The sequence below is a fragment of the Megascapheus bottae genome, chromosome 16, assembly GCF_031878675.1.
Source record: "Megascapheus bottae isolate mThoBot1 chromosome 16, mThoBot2.hap1, whole genome shotgun sequence".
NCBI lineage: Eukaryota > Metazoa > Chordata > Mammalia > Rodentia > Geomyidae > Megascapheus > Megascapheus bottae.
Genome location: NC_143524.1, coordinates 44,990,465 through 45,012,391, shown reverse-complemented (window position 1 = coordinate 45,012,391; position 21,927 = coordinate 44,990,465). Strand labels below are relative to the sequence as shown.

Sequence of the window (21,927 nt, the reverse complement as noted above, 5' to 3'; positions counted from 1 at the left end):
TGCAAGTCCCCAGATTGTTTTTCTCCAATATTACTATACTTTCTCCATGTTGGCTTGACTATTTACCTAGTCCCAAACCAATAACCATAGGAGGGGTAATATCTTCCTCACTGTCCGCCACCCTAGCCCTTACCTAGTCCTGTAACTTTTAAATAAAATACTTGTTAAACTTGTCCTTTTTAATCTATATGAACACCATCTTTGGCCACCATCATCCTTTTTGGGGAATGTGTGGGGGGTGGGGGTCATGGGGCTTGAACTCTGGGCCTGGACACTGTCCCTGAACTCTTCAGTTCAAGGCTACAGCCACACTTCCCCTTTTCTTGAGATTACTTGGGGATAAGAAACTCACATTCTTTAGTGCCTGGGCTGGCTTTGAACCATGATCCTCAGATCTCAGCCTCCCGAGTAGCTAGGATTACAGACATGAGCCACTGCACCCAGCATACTGTCATCTCTTATTGGATGAATCAAGAACTTCCTAACTAATTTGAGCCAATGAGAATGCTTTTATTTCAAACCCAAAGACATTGTTTAGGTAGATTAGTTTACTGCTCAAATAACATTTTCCAAGGTTCAGGTTTATTCCATCTCCTTTATCTGTCATCCTCAATATATAATCCTGTTGGGCTAGTGGCCTTCATGATCCTGAGATGGCTGCAGCAATTCTAGTCATCACATACAGAGGCTAGCCAGTGTCTTTTAGAAGAAAGCCTTCCCAAACTGGCCACTCACTGGCTCGTTTATGACACATGTCTAAACAGTCATTGGTGAGAAGGAGATCTCTATGATTGGCTTAGACAAGGTTAAACCTTGTATCTTAGAACTAGAGGTTAAAATATGTGCACTCAAGAAAGATGAATATCTTTTAATAGGAAAGGGTAGAAAAGTAGTTAGGGGAAGGTAATTACCAAATCCGATGCATTCTCTGCTGTTTTCTCATCTTTTCTATTTCTTCTCTAAAACAAAAGCACGAATAGCCCTTTATTGGTTGTAAGATTAAAAATTGCACTTTGGTTCAGAGTTTGCAAGAATCAACCTGGTGACTGCTTTTCTACATTGTTATGTTTGTTATTTCATCAAAAGCACCTTATCTTTTCCAGCCTGGTAGCTTTCATAATCCCTGACACCCCCTTCAGAGGACCAATTCCTATTCAATTCTTAGACCTCAGCTAAAATACCATTTCTTCAAGTTATCATTTCCTGATGTTCACACTAAGGTTAGGATTCTGTTACTGTCTCCCATAGGACTTCAAATCTTTAAAATATTTATTGCATTTATAATGCTTGTTTATCACTCAGCTTTCCATGAGAGTGTAGGCTCTATGAAAAAACATGGACTGCTTTTGCTTTGTTTCCATTGTCTTCCCACTGCCCAGCCTAGTTCAGGGCCTAAGTATAGCAGTTACTATGAATAATTAATGAATCAAAGGGTGAGTTCCGGTAAACATGAATAGAGGCTGAGATTTGCTTTTATCTCTTCGTGTGTGTGTGTGTGTGTGTGTGTGTGTGTGTGTGTGTGTGTGTGCTGGTACTGGGACTTGAACACAAGGCCTAGGTGTGATCTCAGTCTCCTAAGTAGGTAGGATTAGAGGTATGAGCTACTGGTGACCAGCTGCTTCTAACTTTTTAAATATGACCTATGGTAGGCAAATATGCATAAAATTTAGTGGTAACAGATTTGAATTCAAATTACGTGTGCAAGACATTTGATTTTTTTCTTGACCTCATGAACAAAAGAGAGAAAGCTGCAGATTTAATTCAATGATAGAGTGTTTGCTTAGTCTGTGAGTTTTATCCTCAGCACCACTAAAAGGAAATAATTTTACTTATGTAAAGGGCTTAGTTATGAGACAGTTTATTAATGTATTTAGTATAGTGTGTAGCCCAAAATAATGCTTAGTAATTACTGTGCTATAAATAATGAATAAATGAGCAAGCAAGCAAATGATAAATGTATAAGAGGGCCCAACAAGAAAATGCTGAACAAAAATAGCTTTAAATTGGTTGTGGCCTTGAGCACTAACTCTGTGTCTTGTGTCCCAGCTGAAACACCATGGTGTGACGAAGCCATCAGACCTTTGCAATATCAACGTGAGTGGCCTAAAGTTATCCAAGGTAAGGCCAGTAACAAAAACATGACTAGAGTGAGCCACACAGGGGGCCTTCTGATTTATGTGTTGCCCTCCAGAGTTTCTGTGGATTAGAAGGAAAGAGGGACAGGTCAAATAATGAGTGGGAAAAGTGCTGTGAAATCAATATCGGCTAGAGATTGGGTCTTTCCCCATTTAGTATGAATTAAGGGAACTCACCAGAAATCTAACTTTGAATTTGCTGTCAAATTTTGGTGGGCTTTTTGACTGGACATAGTGGCCTAGACTTATAATTGAAGTTACTTAGGAGATGGAGATTGGGAGGATTTTGGTTTGAGGCCCATTTGGGGGAAAGGGTTAGTGATACTCCATCTCAATAATTCTTTTGATCCATCTATGAGGGAAGCATAGATTGGAGACTTGTGGTCTGAGACAAGCCGTGGACAAAAGCACAAGACCTTACCTGAAAAATAACTAAAACACAGAGGGACTAGTGGCATGGCTCAAGTGGTGATAAAACACCTACTGACAACCGTGAAGCCCTGAGTTCTGTCTAGTATTCCCCACCCTCCCCAGAAAGAATTTTGATGAGATTTAATTTTTTTCATGACACTTGAGTTTCTATCACAAGTTCCCACTATCTGGTAGGGACATATCATTAGAAAAACTCTTCTGATGAGAAGGAATGTACAAGAATGAAAATTTGGAAATAAACTAGGAGAAGCTATAACTTATAACACACTCATACAGAGGAATTCAAGTGGATGATCTAGATCAGTACACAGAGCTGTATGCCAACACAGGTAAATCACAGAAGCATACTGTTGAGTACAAAGTCACAATGAAGACTACCTAACATATTGTTGAACTTAATGTAAAGTATAAAAATATTTAAGCAGCACTATAATTGTCTGACGGATATACATGTAGATATGTGTATGAATATAAGAATACAAAACATGAATGGAAATGATAGTCACCAATTCAAGATTGTTGGTATATGATTGGGAGGGAAACATGGATGTCATGAAGGTCAGCCCTCTAATAGCTCATTTCTCTCTTTAAAAAAGAATTCAAGCAAACATAGCAGTTTGTATATTTATTAAAGTTGGATAAGGGTCATCAGTGTCATTATGATGATTTTCTGTAGTAGAATAGAAAAGAAAGAAGAGCCCTCAATACATGGCTGCTCTTGCCCTAAGGCCTTTGTTCATTCTGGCAGCAGCTTAGGAGCTATAGCAAACTTTGAGGCAGGGAACTAATTTTGTGTTTGTTTGTTTTTTTTTCTGAAATGCCTCCCTGCAGGTGAATGAAAAGGACTTTAAGCATTTTTCTTCAGTGATTTACATCAATGCCTCAGAAAACCTGCTGCCTCTAGGTGAGCTTTTTCTGCCTCCTGGTTGGCACTTCTCTTCCCTTGTGTTAGAATGTGTTTGTCGGTCTATCCATCTGTCATCAGCCATTCATCTCTTTTGTGGAGCACAACATGCTGGGTGCTGGAGAATAAACAGAATCTATTCCAGCCTCATAACTGCTTACTTAGCATAGTTATCTATGAGCTGTGTTTTTTTTTGTTGGATTTTTTTTTTGGCTGTTGTTGCTGTTTGTTTGTGCCAATCGTAAGGCTTGAACTTAGGGCTTGGGCACTGTCCCTGAGCTTTTTACTGAAGGCTAGCACTCTACCTCTTAGCCATAGCTCCACTTTTAGCATTTTGGTGGTTTATTGGAGTTAAGAGTCTTACAGACTTTCCATGCCAGGCTGTCTTTGAAAAGGAATCTTTAGTTCTCTTTCTGAATAACTATGATTAGAGGTGTGTGCCACTGGTGCCTAGTATGAACTGCAATTTTTTTTTGTTTTTCTCTAAATGAGATAATCTGTTATGTACAGTTCAGTGGAAGAGCACTTGCCTGGCAAATGAAAGGCCTAGAGTTTGATCCTCAGCTGTGCAAAACAAAAACAAAAAATCTTCAGATGAGATACATATTTAAGCCTGCAGATACTCCTAGAGGAAAAGTTTTCTCAGTTATTCATCAAGCACACAGTGACCCCTGCTGGTGTAAGGACTATTATGAGATTGTTTGAACTGTAGAGAATGTGTGTGTCTAGTTCTTCCCGTGGTGAGCCAGTGGCTTGATAAAACTTTTCAGAAAAGGAAAACTTAAGCTAAGATAAATAAAGAAATAAGATTAATTCAGGAATTTAGAAGGTAAGAGCCAGGAGCATAGCCTAATGGTAGAGTGCTCACCTAGAAGATAGAAAGGCATTTCAGGTTAGTGAAGCAGATGGAATGGCACAATTGATCAGTGAAATTGAAAAGGATTGGGATGCTTACAAAGGACACATTTGCGAGAATTGAAAATAGATACTGTGTCAGGGACTTGATTATCATAGGTCTCAGTGATTTGGATTTAATCCTTCCAACAAGAGACAGTCTTGGCTGACATTCAATAGGAAAGCTCAATGGCAGCTGATTCCATTATTATTATTATTATTATTATTATTATTATTATTATTATTATTATTTGCCATTCCTGGGGCTTGAACTCAGGTCCTGGGCACTGTCCTTGGGCTTTCTCAAGGCCAGCACTCTACCACACTTCATGCATGCTAGGCAAGCACTCTACCACTAGGCCACACTCGCAGCCCTGATTTCATTTTTTTTGTAGAAAGAAGTGCATGGTTTCAATATACACTGGAAAAAAATTATTATTCTTATTAAAAAATAATCACATTACTGTTATTATCTGGGTGTTGGGATTAAGGGGAATTCTTGTTTTTCTGTGATGTTCAGCTCTTTTTGGTGGGTATGTTTAACTGCTGTAATAAAAAATAATGAACAATTAATCTGGGCCCCAGAAATATTAAAGATAATTTTAAGTGGGTTTTGAAGTTGGGAAGACTTAGCGTCAATTCTTGTTTCTTTCACTTACCAGCAATTTCTTTTCTAGCAAATCACTTAGCCTGACTGAGCCTCTTTTACCTCAGTCCTTATTTCTGAGGATCATCAGAGATTTAGACGCCAGGTGTGTAAAACACCATCCACAGTGCTTGGAATGACCCAGTGAGACTGCTATGAACTGTCCTTGGTGACATCTTTCTCTTAAGTCCTTTGCAAGCTGCAGCTTCTCTCTTTTTCTTCCCCATGTAGAGGCATTTCACACATTTCCAGCTTTAAAGGAGCTGGAGCTCGCATTCAATGGCATCAAGACAGTCTATGTGAAATATGGAGACTTTAAGTTATTACAAGTAAGTTGGAGGGTAGGGAGTTTTTGGTATACAGGATTCTCTCATGATTATTACTTTGGGGAAGTAGGCCTGTGTTTCTCTACTCACCTCTGTGAGGGTAGTAGTGATTGATGGTGGGGTACGTGATGAAATAAGTGGTGGGGGAATGGTAATAATAGCATGATAGAAGTGGGGGCAAGCGTATGATCCTAGAAAATAAGGCCAAAGATTATTCACATTAAGGGAGTTTTATAGAACTGTGTGTTTAAAAGAGTATCTGAGAAGGGAGAATTAAAGGGGAAATCTTGATCTGGTGAGAACAAGTTGCAGAATATTGTAGTTGCTGAACAAGAGACATTGTGGCCTGCTGCCAAAGACCTAGATTGATCTTAATAAATTGGATGAATCCTAGCAGGCTACTGTAGAATAGCCTATAGCTCTAGTCCATAGATTCAGCAATGAGGATAGAATATAATTAGGCTCGTAGGATTCTACAGCCAACTCTAGACATAAGCATGACCGAACTGTTCTTCAAAGCACAGACTGAAAAATTTTATCAAAGTCATTTATATTCCTAGTTTTCTCTTGGATTAAATTTCCACAGTCATACATTTTTCCATGCATGCCCTTATACTTCCATTTATCTCTTGAGCTTTCACGAAGATATTAGGGACACTTTTAACAAAGGAATGAAGCATTTGTCACTACCTAAAAGTCATTGCTTTTGTGAAGCCAGGAGTGAAGCTGAGTACCTGTCCAGGCTCATTCAGTTGCTAAGGAATGGACTCTTTCCCACAATGGGAGCCTTAAAGTCTTTTATTTGTAGTTCAGCAGACTATCTACAAGCTGTGAGCCTTAGAGTTAAACCCAAAGAGATAGTAACTTAAATGATCTAGTCTGAAAAATATCAGGAGTGAACCATTCTTCATATAAGCCTCACATCATCTTAAATGAGTGAAGGGCCATACCCAGGACCAGCTTTTTCAGATTTCATAGTATTTATATGCATGAGTTGTATAAAGCTTTAAACTCTTGGAATGAGTATCTTCCCAAGATGGGTCATATGTTTTTACATTCTTTAAACATATTATGTTGAATGCAATAGATAATAACTTCTCCCCAAAGTCTCAAATCACATTGAAGGATATAGCATCAATTTACTATGATTTATCTAGAAAGCAGTTCTCAAAAGTTCTATAAAATAAAGAGAAAGTAAATCTACAACTGATACAGTTGCAGGGTATGAGTTGGTTGGGGTTTTTTTTTTAATGCTACTTTTCAGTGGACAATGGGAAATGGGTCCTAGACACTTTAGTGATCCAGGAAACCATAATCTTCAGACATGGAAGCATCTTAAGGACTTTTATTTGTTCATTGAGTTCTTGTGTGTGGTTCAACGTGCCATGCATCTCCAACCCCCAACCCCACCCCACCCTGTTCCAAATACCTGTCATGGACAGGTGACATGACCACAAGCACAACTAACTTGCCTTGTTTGTTTGTGTCCATTCCAGGGCTTGAACTCAGGCCCTGTATGATGTCTCTGAGCTTTTTTGTTCAAGACTAGAGCACTCTGCCTCTTGAGCCACAGTTCCACTTCTGCCTTTTTTCTTTGGTAATTAAATGGAAATAAGAGTCTCACATCTGTAATCCTAGCTCCTGAGGATCACAGTTCAAAACCAGCCTGAGCAGAAAAGTCTGTGAGACACTTATTTCCACTGAAACTACCAAAAAAGCTGGAAGTTGAGCTGTGGCTCAAGTGGAGAGCACTAGCCTTGAGCACAAAAACTCAAGGATAGCACCTAGGCCCAAAGTTCAAAACCCAGGACTGGCAAAAAACAAAAAAGTGGCTCATGAACTTTCTTGCTCAGGCTAGGTTTGAACCATAATCTTCAGATCTCAGCTTCCTGAGTAGCTAGGATTACAGGTATGAGCCAATGATGTCCAGCTCTAACTACCTTTTTATTCAGATTGTATTTGTATTCAGTTGTATCCATTTGTATTCAGTTGATCATGATCGATTTTTTTGCATGTCCTATTTTATAGTTGGATAGCATTTGATGTCGATCATTTATCCAGCAGACCCAGCCTTCTCCCAAGAAATTTATTTATGAAAACAAACAGACCTAAGTTAGGATGCAGAACATAAATGAGCAAAGGAAATCTCTGGGCCAGTAATTTGTTTTCATCTCTCCATGATTTGCAAAGGCGTCTTATGAAAAAAGATAAGCCTGTCAAATATCCTGGATTTGTAGCTTCCAATAATGAATACTTCAATGTGCAATAAAACTTGATGTGACTCAGCAGATACAGTCGCCAGGTTGGGATATTTGTCCTTGCTTGTCAGAGAGGATGCTCCAGGGAGAAGAGCCTGGAGGAGAAATCTTTATGCATCAATGTAGAAAAATTTACCTTTGGCATAATTTGATTCAGTGGGATCCTTGCTCTGGCAATCAGAAGCTCTTATTTCAAGTCTTGCTCCTGCCAGTCCTTTGCCATGCTTCCCTGGCCAAAGAATTTTCTCTTTCTGGGACTTAAGTTCTCCCTTTGTAAATTCTAGGTCCATTCCAAAGTCTATGATCTGTGATTCTTAAGGCTGATCAGTTCTTTGAGTGGTCTTTAATTCTATATAGAAAGCATATTTGCATCCAGTCATAAATACCCTAAGAAGCTTGAATCAGAAGTCCACAGACTTCAGAAAGTAAATATAGACTTTTTAGCTCATAAGGTGCTAAATCCTCTTGACTGTCATGACCGTCAGCTCTGCTGCTGTGGCCAGAAAGCAGCTGAAGACAATATGTAGACAAATAGGCCTGGCTGGCTTTCAATAACCCTTTATTTATGAGGCTAAAATTGGAATTACACATCATCTCTGCATGCTAAAAAATGCTTCCTTTTATTGCATCTTATTTATACATCATTTTTATTCATCATCCCCACAAACAAATATCAGGCTGAATTTGGCTTTCAGACCTTCTTTGACCAACTCCTGAGTGCAAACATTACGGAATGGACCCAGTAGAGGGTGGTGCTGAATGAGCCTAGAGAGGGAGCAAGAGAGACCATGAAAACCTTGGCCAACTTGCTAAGGAGCTTAACTCTTACCTGAGGGATGCTAGTTGGGAAGTAATCTGGTTAGAATTGCATTTTAGGGGAGCCATTTTAGCTGCTCTATGAAGAATGGATTGGAAAGAACAAGTACTGGAGGCAAGACATAGGTCTTGGTGACTGTCCACACATAAACATGAGGGTGAGGAAGAGAGATTTCTCCTCCCTCGACTCTGCTTATTTCAGCTGACTTTCCAAGCCATCTCTTCTCTTTGCTCCAACCTAGTAGAATTGCCCTTATAGACCCTCCATTTAGAATTGACTTGGTACTACCTTGGTGCCTTGTGTGTTTCATAGCCTCCCAGTCTTATCAAGCCTTCCTCAACTAACATGGGCTTTCCTCATCTTCAAACTACGTGTAGTTCACAGATCAAGTGAGACTGCCTTCTGCCTCTCTTCCTGCTCCTTGCTCATCTCAATGCCTCTTTTTCCTGAACAGTTTTGTAAATAGTACTAAGGACAGCTCAGATGTCATCTGCTCTCTGGAGCTTGTCCTGACCTCTTGGTAGACATGTCCATTCTTCTTTGGTGCTCCGTGTATATGTGCAGCCATCTACCCTGAAAACAGCACTCTGAGACCAGATGCCAAGAGAGGCTGCAAGTCCCCAGAGGACAGGGACAGGTACAATGTTAGCCTTAAGCATGGGATTGATGAATGAAAGGAAGATGAGGAGAAGGAGAACTAACATTAATTAAGCATTTACTGTGTACCATATTCCAGGCTAAAGTTTTCATCTACATGATAATTACTTCTTTCTGATTTATAGATATGGAGGTCCACATCAAATAATTTACTCATATGACACAAGCCACAGTATAAACCCAGATGTTCAGAGCTCATCAGTTAATTACTATTGGAGAGTGGAACTGAACTCAGTTCTTGGGCAGAGACCTGTCATGTATATATATATAATACATGATAGGCTTGTGTGTGTGTGTGTGTGTGTGTGTGTGTGTGTGTGTGTGTGTGTGTGTGTGTGTGTGGTGGAGAGTGCAGGGAGGGGAGAAGAGGAAACTGGCTTATGCAGAGTATCTAGAGAGATTCAGGAAACTGAGGGCAGAAATTAAGCAGATGTCATTTGCCCCAACTGCCTCTGTCTTTGCAGAGAGAAGCTAGCTTCCTAGCTGGTCGCTTGACCCCAACCATCTTATGAATCCAGGTAGCTAGTCAGAAGGTGGTTGGTGATGAAGTGGCTGTTTGGGGCCAGTGTCAAGCTAGCTCATCAGGTAATGTTTTATGTGCACAAGGGCTTGTGATCAAGTCATCCATTGTAGGCCATACATTGGGCAAGGCACATCCACTTCCCAGTGTCTTGTTTCCTCACACATGCCCAGTGGTCTCAGGTACCTGGTAGACTGATAAGTACTCTGACAACTGCTTAGATAAGGCACTCCAAGTCAGCTAGATTCCATCTAGCCCAGGATCAGGAAAGATTGCATAAGCAGGCAGCTTTGATTTGGCCTTTGAAGGCTGGGTTTCCGATACATGGAGGAAGGAAATTCCTGTGTAAGTAGAAGGAAAAAGTAGGGAGCTATGATAAGTAGAATGAGGCAGGGAATGAAAAAGAGTCCATGGGTTCAGCAAATGTTAGCTAGAGAGGGCTTGTCTTGCTTGTCATGGGTCTAGGAGGAGGGCTCAAACAGCTTCTGCCTCTTTTTGAGTGCTACTGTTCCCCCCCTTTTGTTTTCACTTGGCAGTTCCTGGACCTTTCCTTCAACAACCTGACTGGAGAGGCCATCTGTGATCTGGGGATTCTGCCACACCTGCGTGTCCTGCTTCTCACAGGCAATGGGCTCACCTCCCTGCCAGCTAATTTGGGCGTCACAGAGCAGTAAGTTCTGCACCCTTGTGTTCGACCTGTGTGTTCCCTCAGAGTTTTTGTCTTGGATTCAAAGTAATAGTCCAAAATAGCTTGGAAATGTCATAAAGACAAACAGGGAGTACTCAAAGCCAAGACAGCGCCACCTACAGAAGCTCCCGGGGAAGACATCAGAGGGATGCCCTCACTTTCCTGTGTGTGATTAAGAGAGACACCTGCATGTTTGCCAGGATACTTTCCCTGCCTCTGACTGGTCCTTTGTAAATTGTAGATACTGCTTTTGCCAGAAGGTTTGCCTCAGTGTGCCCTTTGCTCTAGCTCAGTCTACCTAGTGGTGTTAAGTTTTATGACTTGTCACCCAGCATCTTTATTGGGACCAGTTTTTCTAGCCAAAACATACTGAATCTTTCTCTATGAATAATACCACATCTGTAGGATGTGGGTCCTACATTATCTTCATTTTTTGGCTGAAGAAACTGAGGCAAAGACAAATAAGTGTTCCCAAGGTCACAAAACAAGTGGCAGAGCCAGGATTTGAGCCAAGCTCATGTGACTCCATAGTCCAAAGTCATGATCATTATATTCTTGTCTTAAGCAGTCTACCGAACCATAAACTTTTTCATTTCTTTTGGCCAGATGCCTAGAGTCACTCAATGGGAATCCTTTTAAATCAAATTCTTGACTGAGCCATAGTTTTACAAGAAGAACAGTCTCCCCCCAGATCCCCTTCTTTTCACTCTAAGTCTTTTTCCAGGCTGTGGAATGAAGTGACTGCATTCACTTTGGATTCATGCTATCCTAAGGGTGGATCGCAGATTCATGTAGGAAGTCTCTGATTGCCCTAGGCACACTCACTATTAAACCACATTCTGTTTCTTTGGGCCCATCTCAACTGAGTATAGCTCCGTTTCTTTTTTTTTTCTCTTCTGTCCTTCCTTTCTTCCTTCCTTCCTTTCCTCCTTCCTTCTCTCCCTCTTCCCCTCCCTCTCTCCTTCCCTCCCTCCCTTATTCCTTCCTTAGTCTCTGCTTTCCTTCCTGTCTTTCTTCATAGCACTAAATTCAGAGCCTCCTCCTTGGTGAGCAGACTCTCTATTGCCGAGCCACATCTCTAGCCTTCTTTTTGTGCTGACTGTTTGTGAGATAGGGTCTTTCTTCCTGAGTGTGAACTCAGACATGGTCTTTCTAGGTTTCCTATAGCTGGATGTCAAGCACTAGCCTCTGTCCTCCACAGAGATGGAGTCTAGGGGATTTTACTACCCAGGCTATCCTTGAACCACAATCCTCTCCTTATCAGCCTCCGATGTAGCTAGGATTACAGGCATAAACCACTGATGTCCAGTTTATAGTTCAATTTTTAATGGGGCATGGCAAAAGGAGACCATCCTTGAGGCTTCTGATGTTGTTTCTTTCCAGAATTTGGATTTGCCATATTGCCTCCTTTCTGCCTTTATATCTTTTACATGTGTTTAAATCATGGATCTCTTTTTTTTAATATTTGGTTTATCATTTTGGAAAGGCTTGTTATAGAAAGTAATGTAAGTTTTCACCACCCTTCATTTCCATTGTTTTTCAGCTTTTTATTACTGAAACAAAATACCTCAAAGAAATAATTTTTAAAAGGGAAAGGTTTATCCTGGCACACAGTTTCAAAGTTTCAGCCCAAGGTCACTTGGCTCCATTGATCTGTATCAAGGCACAATATCAAGGTGAGGCAGTGTGTGGGACAAAGCTGCTCACTTCATACTGGCTAGAAATTCAAGAGAAAGAGGGGAGAGAGATGAAGGGGAGGGGCTGACAGGACAAGACGATGCCCTTCCAGGGATCTCCTTACCATGAGCACTTCTTCCCATGAGTCCTCACTTCCTACATTCCCTGGCTCCTAGTACAGCCATCAGCTGACAACCAGGCCCTTAGTTCATGGTGTTCAGGGGTCCATTTCAGATCCAACTCCTATATGAGGGGCAGCTCCGATATGCTCCTGTCTGCACAGATTACTTCTGTCTACCCCAGATTGCCCATTAGGATACTGCTGTGGAAGCTGTGGGGCTTCAGGCAAATGTCATCACGTCATCTTCCTCAGGCATGAGTGTCACAGAGGAAAGGAATCATAATTAGTCACTTTATAATGACATCTAAAAGAGCTCCAGCTGTTTGTCAGCCACATCTTAAGTCTAAGTCCTCTTTTATGCAAATGGGTCAGCTCTCCCTCATCCCAGGTGTAGATTTCCTAGAGTGGATCTGTCTCACATTTGTACCAATGTGCAAATGCTGAGATTCATCTTGTTTGCTTTGCCACAGCATTTAGTTCCATCTTTGACCAATATTTTTGCCCTAATTCAAATTCTTACAATGTAAGAATAATATATAATAAATTGGTAGATTTTTAAATGGCATTCATTTCATGTGGCCAGAGAAAAGATAATGAAACTGAATAGCTGAAATCCCAGCTTGTCCACCCTTGGAGAGCTCTGCCGCTACAGAGCTCAGCCAACAAGAGCAGCGGAAAGGCTTCTCAGGGAAGCTCTGCAGCAGTCTGCTGCACTTTTAAGGGGACTTATAGTTCTGAGATTAAAATGAAAATGTCTCATATAATCATTAGTTTTAGGGCAAAACTTTAGAAAGTCAAGGCAGTATAATCTGACACAGACAAGACAGAACCAGCTTCTCCACTTAATAGGATATAGTTTTTTTTCTTGGAAGGGTTGTTTCAGGTGCCTCATATGTCATGGGGGTAAAATACAGGTTAGCCAACTAATTATAAGTCAACAGAGCTGTTGTATACCATTCTGTTCTTGACTTTGAGAAGAGATGAATAATTCTGTGTGTGAAAATTGGTCCTTCTAGGAAAGGGAAAGGAGTCCCTGTGACCTTGAAAAACTAAGGCCCCCTGCTCTGCCCCTGTCCAATGTCTTTGATCTTTGGACTTCAGGACTATTCTCCACATTTCTGCCAGTGCCCTTCCTAAGATGACATCTGCCCTGTCTCCTCCTCCTCCTCCTCCTCCTCTTTTTCTTCCTCCTCCTCCTCTTTTTCTTCCTCCTCCTCCTCTTCTTCTTTCTTCTTCTTCTTTCTTCTTCTTCTTCTTCTTCGTCGTCGTCTTCTTCTTCTTCTTCTTCTTCTTCTTCTTCTTCTTCTTCTTCTTCTTCTTCTTCTTCTTCTTTCTCCTCCTCCTCCTCCTCCTCCTCCTCCTCCTCCTCCTCCTCCTCCTCCTCCTCCTTCTTCTTCTGCTTCTGCTTCTTTTTCCTCTTCTTCCTCTTCCTCTTCCTCTTCTTCTTCTTCTTCTTTCTTCTTTCTTCTTTGTGGGACTTGAACTCTAGGCCTAGGCCCTGTCTCTGAGCTCTTCAGCTCAAGGCTATCACCGTACCCCTGGGCCTGAGCACTGTCCCTGAGCTCTTCAGCTCAAGGCTACTGCCCTACTCCTGGAGCCATAGCCCCACTTCCCATTTCCTACTGATTAATTAGAGGTAAGAGCTTCATGTTCTTTTGTGCTCAGGCTGGCTTTGAACTGTGATCCTCAGATCTCAGCCTCCTGAGTAAGATGACAGGCATGAGCCACTGCACCTGGCTCCTGTCCCTTCTTTAATCAGAACTACCATGATCATCATCTGTAGAAGTCTATCAGGTTTACAATAAGCAAAAGGGGGAATTCATTATCAGACCACAGAGGAATCCCACAGCCATGCCTTAGAGCCATGTTTTAGTGCCCTTGTTGAAGAATGTAGGTACTCAGTGTAATAGATCACACAGACATCTGTCTCTCAACTTCCCATGTGTTCCTCTCTGTGACTCCCTGCATGTCTGTGCACAGCTGTGCTGAATGAGTGTCTTTGATAGGAAACATGGTTGCCTAGAGCTTCTAATTCTTTGACAGACCCAGTCACAAAGAGATGGTCTTTCCCCCTGGTCTTGTCTCTTTTAGAGTACTTAAGAACATGGCAGAGTGACTGCTAAGGATTACCCTCAACTGCTTCTGTTTCAGTGTTGGTCTCACTGTGTGCCCTGTGTTAGTCTCTTTCAGGAGACTGTAAGCACCTGAGGCAAGAGCAGCAGTCTCTGTCTCTTTGTGTTCTCATATTTGGCTATGTAAGAGTTTTAAAAAAATGTGATTGAATGAACAAATGGCTATATGCTCTGTCTAAGTTTACCTGTGAATATATTTTTGATCTAAGGTCGAAATACTGTCTACCTTTGTCAAACTGTCTCTAGCCCAGGAAACAGTAGTCCCTTCTCTCTCTCCACCCTTTAACCCACAAGTCACTTGAAGATGTGAATGGAAAAGGTGTCGACAGAGTGCAAAGGGCAGGGGTTTGGGTGTCGGATAGAACTAAATTCTAGTTGAGCTCTGCCTCTTTCTAGCTATGGGACTTTCAGCAAGTTGCTCAGAGCTTGAGTTTCCTGATCTGAAAGTAATTACTTTCTGAGGTAAGTAATACTTATCTTCCCTATGAATAACACATGAAAATAACACATATAATACCTAACATGAAGCTGGGTGCTGGTGACTCACACCTGTAATCCTAGCTACTCAGGAGGCTGAGATCTGAGGATCATCATTTGAAGCCAGCTCAGTCAGAAAAGCCTGTGAGACTCATCTCCAGTTCACTACCAGAAAACTAGAAGTGGAGCAGTGGCTGAAATTGGTAGAGCCCTAGCCTTGAGTAAAAATGGCTCTGGGACAGCTTAAACTCAGACCTGGAGTTTAAGCCCAGCAACCCAAAAAGAAAAATTTAAAACCAACTAACATAACTGGATGTGGTGGTGCACATCTGCTACTAGGTAGACAGAGATTAGAAGCATAGTGTTGGGAGGCCAGCCTAGGCAAAAAGGCAGTGAGACAAATAAAGCTCGGTATGGTGGTACACATCCTGTAATCCCTGCTATAATGGAGGCATCGTCCAAGGCTAGCCTTGGCAAAAATATGAGACCCTAGCTGGAAATGTAACTAGAACTGAAAAGGGCTGGATGTTGTTCAAGGGGTAGAGCACCTGCCAAGCAAGCTCAAAGCCCTGAGTTCAAATCCATACTCCACAAAATAATAATAACAATAAAGAAATAAAACACCTAACATAGTGCTAGGTAGGATGTAGTAGGATCTGGTAAATGTTCGCATCCTTTCCTCTTGTGTCTATGTTTGTGGCTTATGGAAATGAATGCATGTTTGTGTCTATACTTCCAGACATTTAGTATGTGAGTAGAACAAAATATGGAGAGAAGAAAAGTGTGATCTGAGTCCTCTGCCTGTGTGTATATGGAATTACCCAGACTTTATCTACCTGGGAGTGCAAGGTGCCTAGGATACTACCACTTCCTGCCTATCTATGCAATTCAGGGCCTTAGCTTATTCAGTCTCACTCTCAGATGTTTACGTGAATTCTCAGAGAGGTCTTCTTAGCAAAACTGTGGTTGAGGCCAAGAGCAGTACTCCTCTGACAAAACTGTGTACTGTCCTGCCTGCAGAATGCACCCCTAACTTAGCCATAGCTCTTTCACTCTGGTCCAGAGCACCTCCAGTGCCCACCCTGCCCAGCCTAGCTCAGTGGTGCGTATAAACATTCTCCATAGAGAAGCCTGTATGTACCAGGGGTGTTTGAGGAGGTAAGGGGTAGGGAGGCATTGACATCATTTGTGCATCTCTGTAGGACCTCCCTGGGACACAAGAGAAGTCCAAGCTTGTTAGTCCTCCCAGTTGATTCCCTGTCCTTCATGTCCTCTTGAGGATGTTGAGCTTGTTCCCTGCCCTTGCTTGGTACCCAAGATCTCTGCTCTCACAGGGAGGCATCCATAACATCGCTGACAAGCAAGAGGTACATCCTGAGGTTCCCAGCACTGGAGACACTGATGCTGGATGACAACAAACTCTCCAACCCCAACTGCTTTGCCAGCCTGGCCGGGCTCAGGAGGTAAAGCCACAAGCCTTCCTTATGCTAAGGGAGTTGGGCCCTCCCCAACTCCCAGCCCTTGCTCACAGCCTGAGGGCTCCTCAGCAAGCCAAAAGGCCTGCTGTTAACTTCTGGCTCCATCACTTACTTATGCTGTGTGGTTTTAGGTAAGTCATTACTCCCCTCTGAGCTTTAGCTCATCATCAAATCAGGACACCAATAAGGCTAATTCCCTTTAGGTCATGTGACTGGCTGGGAAGTGGCTAAGTGAACAGAGGGTAGAGGAGTTTTATCCAAGACAGCTTGCTGATGTGAGAGAGGATATAGACCCCACCCCACCCCCAGAAGAGAAAAAAAAAAAGAAGTTTAACTGCTGAGTTCTATCTATTTGATTGGAGTAAAGAAAACACCGGCCTTTAAAGAGTTAAGTTTTAGACCTCTGAAAAGTTTCCTTTGGATTCAGCTAGCATTGACTGAATATTGCTGTGTGTCAGGCAGTTAACATATCATCCCATTCAGTTTCCCAAGGACCTTGAAAGGTAAATAAACATGCCAGTTAGAGATAGGCACATTGAGGTCAAATCACTAGCTCAAGGTCACACATGCCCAGGCCTGCTTTCAGGTTGTTTCCTAAGTTGCTTGGTAATATTGCTGAGTTATCATTACTGCTGTGATTCTGTATTCACTTTCCTTGATTGAAGACTGAAGAAGTTAAGCCTGGACCAAAACAAGATATCCCGGATCCCGTACCTACAGCAGGTTCAGCACCGTGATGGGTCTGGGGAATGGGTTGGAGGCAGGGCAAGTCCCAGAAAAGAGTCCCAAACTGTGCTACAGTCCAAGTCGTGGAAGTCAGAGGCCCAGGATGAGCAACCAGATTATACTGTTCTGCCCATGAAAAAGGACGTTGACCGCACAGGTGAGCCACACTCCTGGTTTCAGCCACTGGCCAGCTGCAACTGCTACACTGACTTCCTCATGGGTTCTCACATTTAAGATGCTTTTGAAATCCAACACAAAAGCAGATCATTTGGAAAAATGTCAAATAATGAGAAACTGAGAAGCAAGGCTTTCCAGAGATGGTTTAGCTCCCTGGCATATCGATGGCCTCAAGGGACACAGGCTTTTCTATCCTCTTCTCTCTGCTGCTAGTCTGTTTGCTTTTGACTTTTTAGGGTACTGGGGTGTGTGACTACCACAGTTCTAAGACTCACATCCACCTGAAAGTATTCAGAGGCAATGCTGAATCATAGAGTCAAATCCCTTTAATACAGGGGGATATTTCTGGGTGTATATTGTTCCACTGATCTAGTTATCTATTATTGTGCCATGGCTTCTTGTTTAAATTTATTCTACATTGAGGAAAATAACTTACAGTGGTTAAAATACAGACCAAGCCAGAATTTTCACATGAGACCTCTTAGCAACAGTTACAATGCAGAATATTCCCAGTGTCTCAGTGGTATCCCGCCCCCATCAATACCTCTTCAGAGAATTACCACCATTCCAACTTCTCTTCCTCCTCCTCTTTCTCTTCCCCCTCCTTCCTTCCTCCTCCTCTCCCTCTCTGTCTCTCCTTTGCTTACCAATACTGGGCTTGAACTCAGGGCCTCAAGCTCTCACTTGGCATTTTCGCTATTGGCTGGCACCCTACCACTTGAGCCACACCTCTACTTATGGCTTTTTGCTATTAATTGGAGAAAAAGTCTTGCAGATTTGTCTGCCTTGGCTGGTTTTAAGCCTTGATTCTCTGATCTCAATCTCCTAAGTTGCTAGGGTTATAGACTGAGACACGGATGCCTAGCTCAAGGGTTTTTTTGTTGTTGTTGTTGTTGTTGTTGTTTTTTATAGGAAGTGGTCAAAATGTGGAAGAATTAGAAGCTGGAGAAAGGAATCCCCTTGGACCATAGAGTTGCCCTAAAACTTAGACCTCAGAGGGAGAGGGGCTGCTCAACTGCTGGGTCCTGTGAGATCAGACTGCCTGGGGTAGCAGAGACTCAGACATACTTCGTGGGGGGCGGGACACTGGCCAGCAGGTCAACACTGGACTGGTTTTTAAAAGTGGGAACTTTACCATCTGGGTTGCTAGGTAAAGAAGGATGCTCCCATTGTCAGTCATAGAAATCACAAGCAAGCAGGAAACCATGGGGAGCAGACACGATTAAATGACCCCTTCCTCTTCTTTCACAGTCTTCTCTCAGTAGTTGTCGGAATCTGACAGGAAACCAGCTGTGGAAATACTCTGCCTAGCCTCAGCTCAGCTCCCACATTCCAAAGCAGGCTAGAGAAAAAGAGACAGGAAGGGTTGAGAGAAAGACATCGAAAAAAACCCTCACAGTTATGTTATTCAGGTTTTCCCCATAACGCTTTTCTGTCTACTTAGCTAATTTTGGAAATATTTATATGGAGTCTCTCACTGCTTCTTTGGACTTGTCACTATGTGCTTGTACTTCTGGCATCTTACTATTGCCTTGCGCCATAGTGTACGTGTGCACATGCAAATGCACAAACATGCCCTGGTGCTGGAGCTTAACCATAAGGACTTGTTTCACTTTTCACTGAAGGCTGGAGCTCTACTTCTTGAGTCACACTTCCATTTCCAGCTTTTGCTGCTTAATTTGAAGTTAGAGTCTCATGGACTTTCCTGCCCAGCTTCAATCACAATCCTTCCATCTCAGACTCCTAAATAGGTAGGCTGACAGGCCTGAGACACTGGCATCCAGATCATTTCTACCTTTCTAATGATTATCCTAAAGCCTCTATTTCTAGTGGTTTATTCTAAAATCCTACCTACATTTTAAAACTTTGTCTATTAATAGCTAACTCAAATGCAAATCTTCCCTTTAGTAAGAGGGAAAAAATTGGAGGAGCAGGTGTACTGGGTTTTGAACTTGAGGTCTTACTAGGCAAGCATTCTACCCATTGAACCACATCCCCAGCCCTAGAAGAAAATTTAATAGGCATTTATTCTCCCCATCTCACTTCTAATAGCTTACTATAATATTATATATGTATATCATAATAATAATTTGGACTGATATTTATTTTTATTGTTTTATTTTTTTGTGGGTCATAAGGCTTGAACTCTGGGCCTGGGCACTGTCTTTGAGCGCTTCAGCTCAAGGCTACCACCCTACCTCTGGGGCCACAGCCCCACTTCCCTTTTTCTACTTGTTAATTGGAGATAAGAGTATCAGGGTCTTTAGTGCCTGGGCTGGCTCTGAGCATCAATCCTCAGATCTCAGCTTCTTGAGTAGCTAGGATTACAGGTGTGAGCCACCATGCCCAGCTTGATATTTTTTAATCATTCATCAGCCAATCTTTAGACTGGGAGACTGCACTGCTGACTTGCTTTCTTTTTCTTTCTTTCTTTTCTTTTCTTTCTTTCTTTTTTTTTTTTTTTTTGCCAGTCCTGGGGCTTGAACTCAGGGCATTGTCCTTGGGCTTTCTCAAGGTTAGAGCTCTACCATTTGAGCCAGAGCACCAATTCTAGCTTTTTCTTTGGATTTGGTACCGAGGAATTGAACTCCAGTCTTCGTGCATTCTAGGCAAGCAGCACTAGGAAAAACTCACAGCCCCTTTCTTCCTTTCCTTTCCTTTCTTTCTTTCTTCCCTCCTTCCTTCCTTCCTTCCTTCCTTCTTTCTACAACTGCTGATGGGTCAGACCTTCTTCCTCCACCTCAGGGGAGAATGGGTGCAGGAGAGTCTCATCATGATGCCTATATGGATTTGCCACAACAAAACCCCCTTCTACAACGTACTAGTGCTATTTATTTTTTTGGCCAGCCCTGTGGCTTGAACTCAGAGCCTGGGCAGTGTCCTTGGACACTTTTTACTCAAGGCTAGAGCTCTGTCACTCAAGCCACAGAGCCACTTTTGGCTTTTTCTGATTATGTGATACCGAGTAATTGAACTTAGAGCTTCATGCATGCTAGGCAAACACTCTACCACTAGGCTACGCTCCAGTCTCACTAGTGCTAATTTTTAAAATGTGGCTTAAAACTGTTCAGGCCACAGAGTTGTCCCACATAGGTCTGGGAAGCTGGCTGATTTATCATTTTGAAGTGGACTGTATATCACAGACAGGGAAAGTGCTTAAGTTTGGAGGCAGGGGATCAAGGCAAAGGTCCTTTGCTTCAGTAATTTTCCTGTACATAGCTCACAGCTGGTAACCATATAATGGATCAGACATGCATGCCACATCAGTGTCTTCTATCTGTTCTCCTTCTTTCATAGTCCCAGGTGAGGGGTTATATCTGGTGTGACTGATTAGTTTATGTGTGTCTAGTGTTTCTGATTTTATTTTTGGTCAGTTATGGGGCTTGAACTCTGGGCCTGGGTGCTGTCCCTGAGCTCTTCAGCTCAAGGCTAGCGCTCTACCACTTGAGCCACAGCACCACTTCCTGTTTTCTGGTGGATAACTGGAGATGGATCTCATGGACTTTAGTGCCTGGGCTGGCTTTGAACTGTAATCCTCAGATCTCAGCCTCCTGAGTAGCTAGGATTACAGGTATGAGCCACCAACGCTCAGTACCTGGCTCCTGATATATTTTATCTACTGTGTACTGGTCCAGAACATCCATTTGTACCTCAAAATTTCTTTCTCCTCCTTCAATTCTATCTCATGTGTGCACATGTAACTTGGAGCAGAGTGAAGTTGATCATGTAATTCAGTTACGTAGCATAGGGATTGTCCCTCACAAGGTTCTTTTTGCCCTTTTTCTTCTGTTTTGCTATTCTCATTTCTCATTTGCAAATAAATAGCATTCTTGTACTGTTTTTTGACCATGTATATGTCTTTTTAGGATATAGATTATTTTGAATGTACTATGTTTTAACTGCAATTTGGTTATACACTATTGAGCCCATTCTGTTATGTGACATCCTTCATTAAGCACAGTTTTGAAGATCTTTCCTTATCACTATCTATTCTAGTCACATTTCTAAAGTCCTGGGGTTAGGACTTTGTATAAATTTCAGGTGTTTTTAAAAAAAGAGCCCATAAACCAAATCTATTGAATTTCACCTTGAAGTTCATGAGTTTGAATTCTTTTTAAAGAAAAACTTCCTAGTAGTGTTTCTTTTAAAAAGTACAAAAAAAAAGAAAGGAAAGGAAGAAGGAAAGAGAAGGGGAGGAGCAGGGAGTGGGGAGGGAGGAAAGGAGAACAGGAGAGAGAGAGAGAGGGAGCTATTTCCCTTTCTTGAGCTCTTTATCTAAGGGCTCAGCACCCACAATTGAAACATGGCCCATCCCTTGACAAACTGTCTTTATTTGTGGCTTAGACCTTCCCCAAATTCCTTGCAGATCCACATCTAGAATTATTTATGGGAGGTGTTTATTTTCACTTGACCAGTCTCACTGCACTATCACTAATATGGGTAAGGGGCTTCATTCCCCAGCGTAACAGGATCAAGTCCCTTCTTTGGGATAAGCTCAGCTGTTCAGTGGATAATCTGTCTTATGGTGCCAAGAATGAGCTCGTTCTGCAGCTTCCCTTAGGACTGTGCTGCTGAATTCTGTGACAACACATTCTCCTTCCATTAATAGGATAATGAATACTTTCATCTGACAGAATACTCTGATGTACATTTCTTTCTTCTAAGAGAGATGTTTAACTTTCTACAGACTCGCTAGTGAAGCTTTGCATGTTGAAAAGTCAAGAAGAAAGGGTGTGCACTAAAATATCAGGGAGAGGATCACGAATATGAGATTGGAGGAGTCAGCAGAGACCTGACAATGTGGAGTCTCAGTGTCTGGCTAAGGAATTTGAACTTTATCCTGTGTACAAAGGGCCTTGTTA

At 42.1% G+C, this 21,927-nt stretch overlaps 1 protein-coding gene across 4 annotated transcripts in view; it reads left to right on the top strand.

Annotated features, from left to right (window-relative positions):
- Xrra1 (X-ray radiation resistance associated 1) overlaps window positions 1–21,927 on the top strand; it is a 48,198-nt gene that overhangs the window by 12,912 nt on the left and 13,359 nt on the right. For all 4 annotated transcript variants that reach the window (XM_090348420.1, XM_090348423.1, XM_090348422.1 and 1 more), the window contains exons 5-10: window positions 2,047–2,118; window positions 3,399–3,471; window positions 5,243–5,340; window positions 10,126–10,259; window positions 16,019–16,147; window positions 16,828–17,045. In XM_090348420.1, coding sequence (XP_090204546.1) covers window positions 2,047–2,118; window positions 3,399–3,471; window positions 5,243–5,340; window positions 10,126–10,259; window positions 16,019–16,147; window positions 16,828–17,045 — 724 coding nt within the window. The remainder of the gene's footprint in view (window positions 1–2,046; window positions 2,119–3,398; window positions 3,472–5,242; window positions 5,341–10,125; window positions 10,260–16,018; window positions 16,148–16,827; window positions 17,046–21,927) is intronic.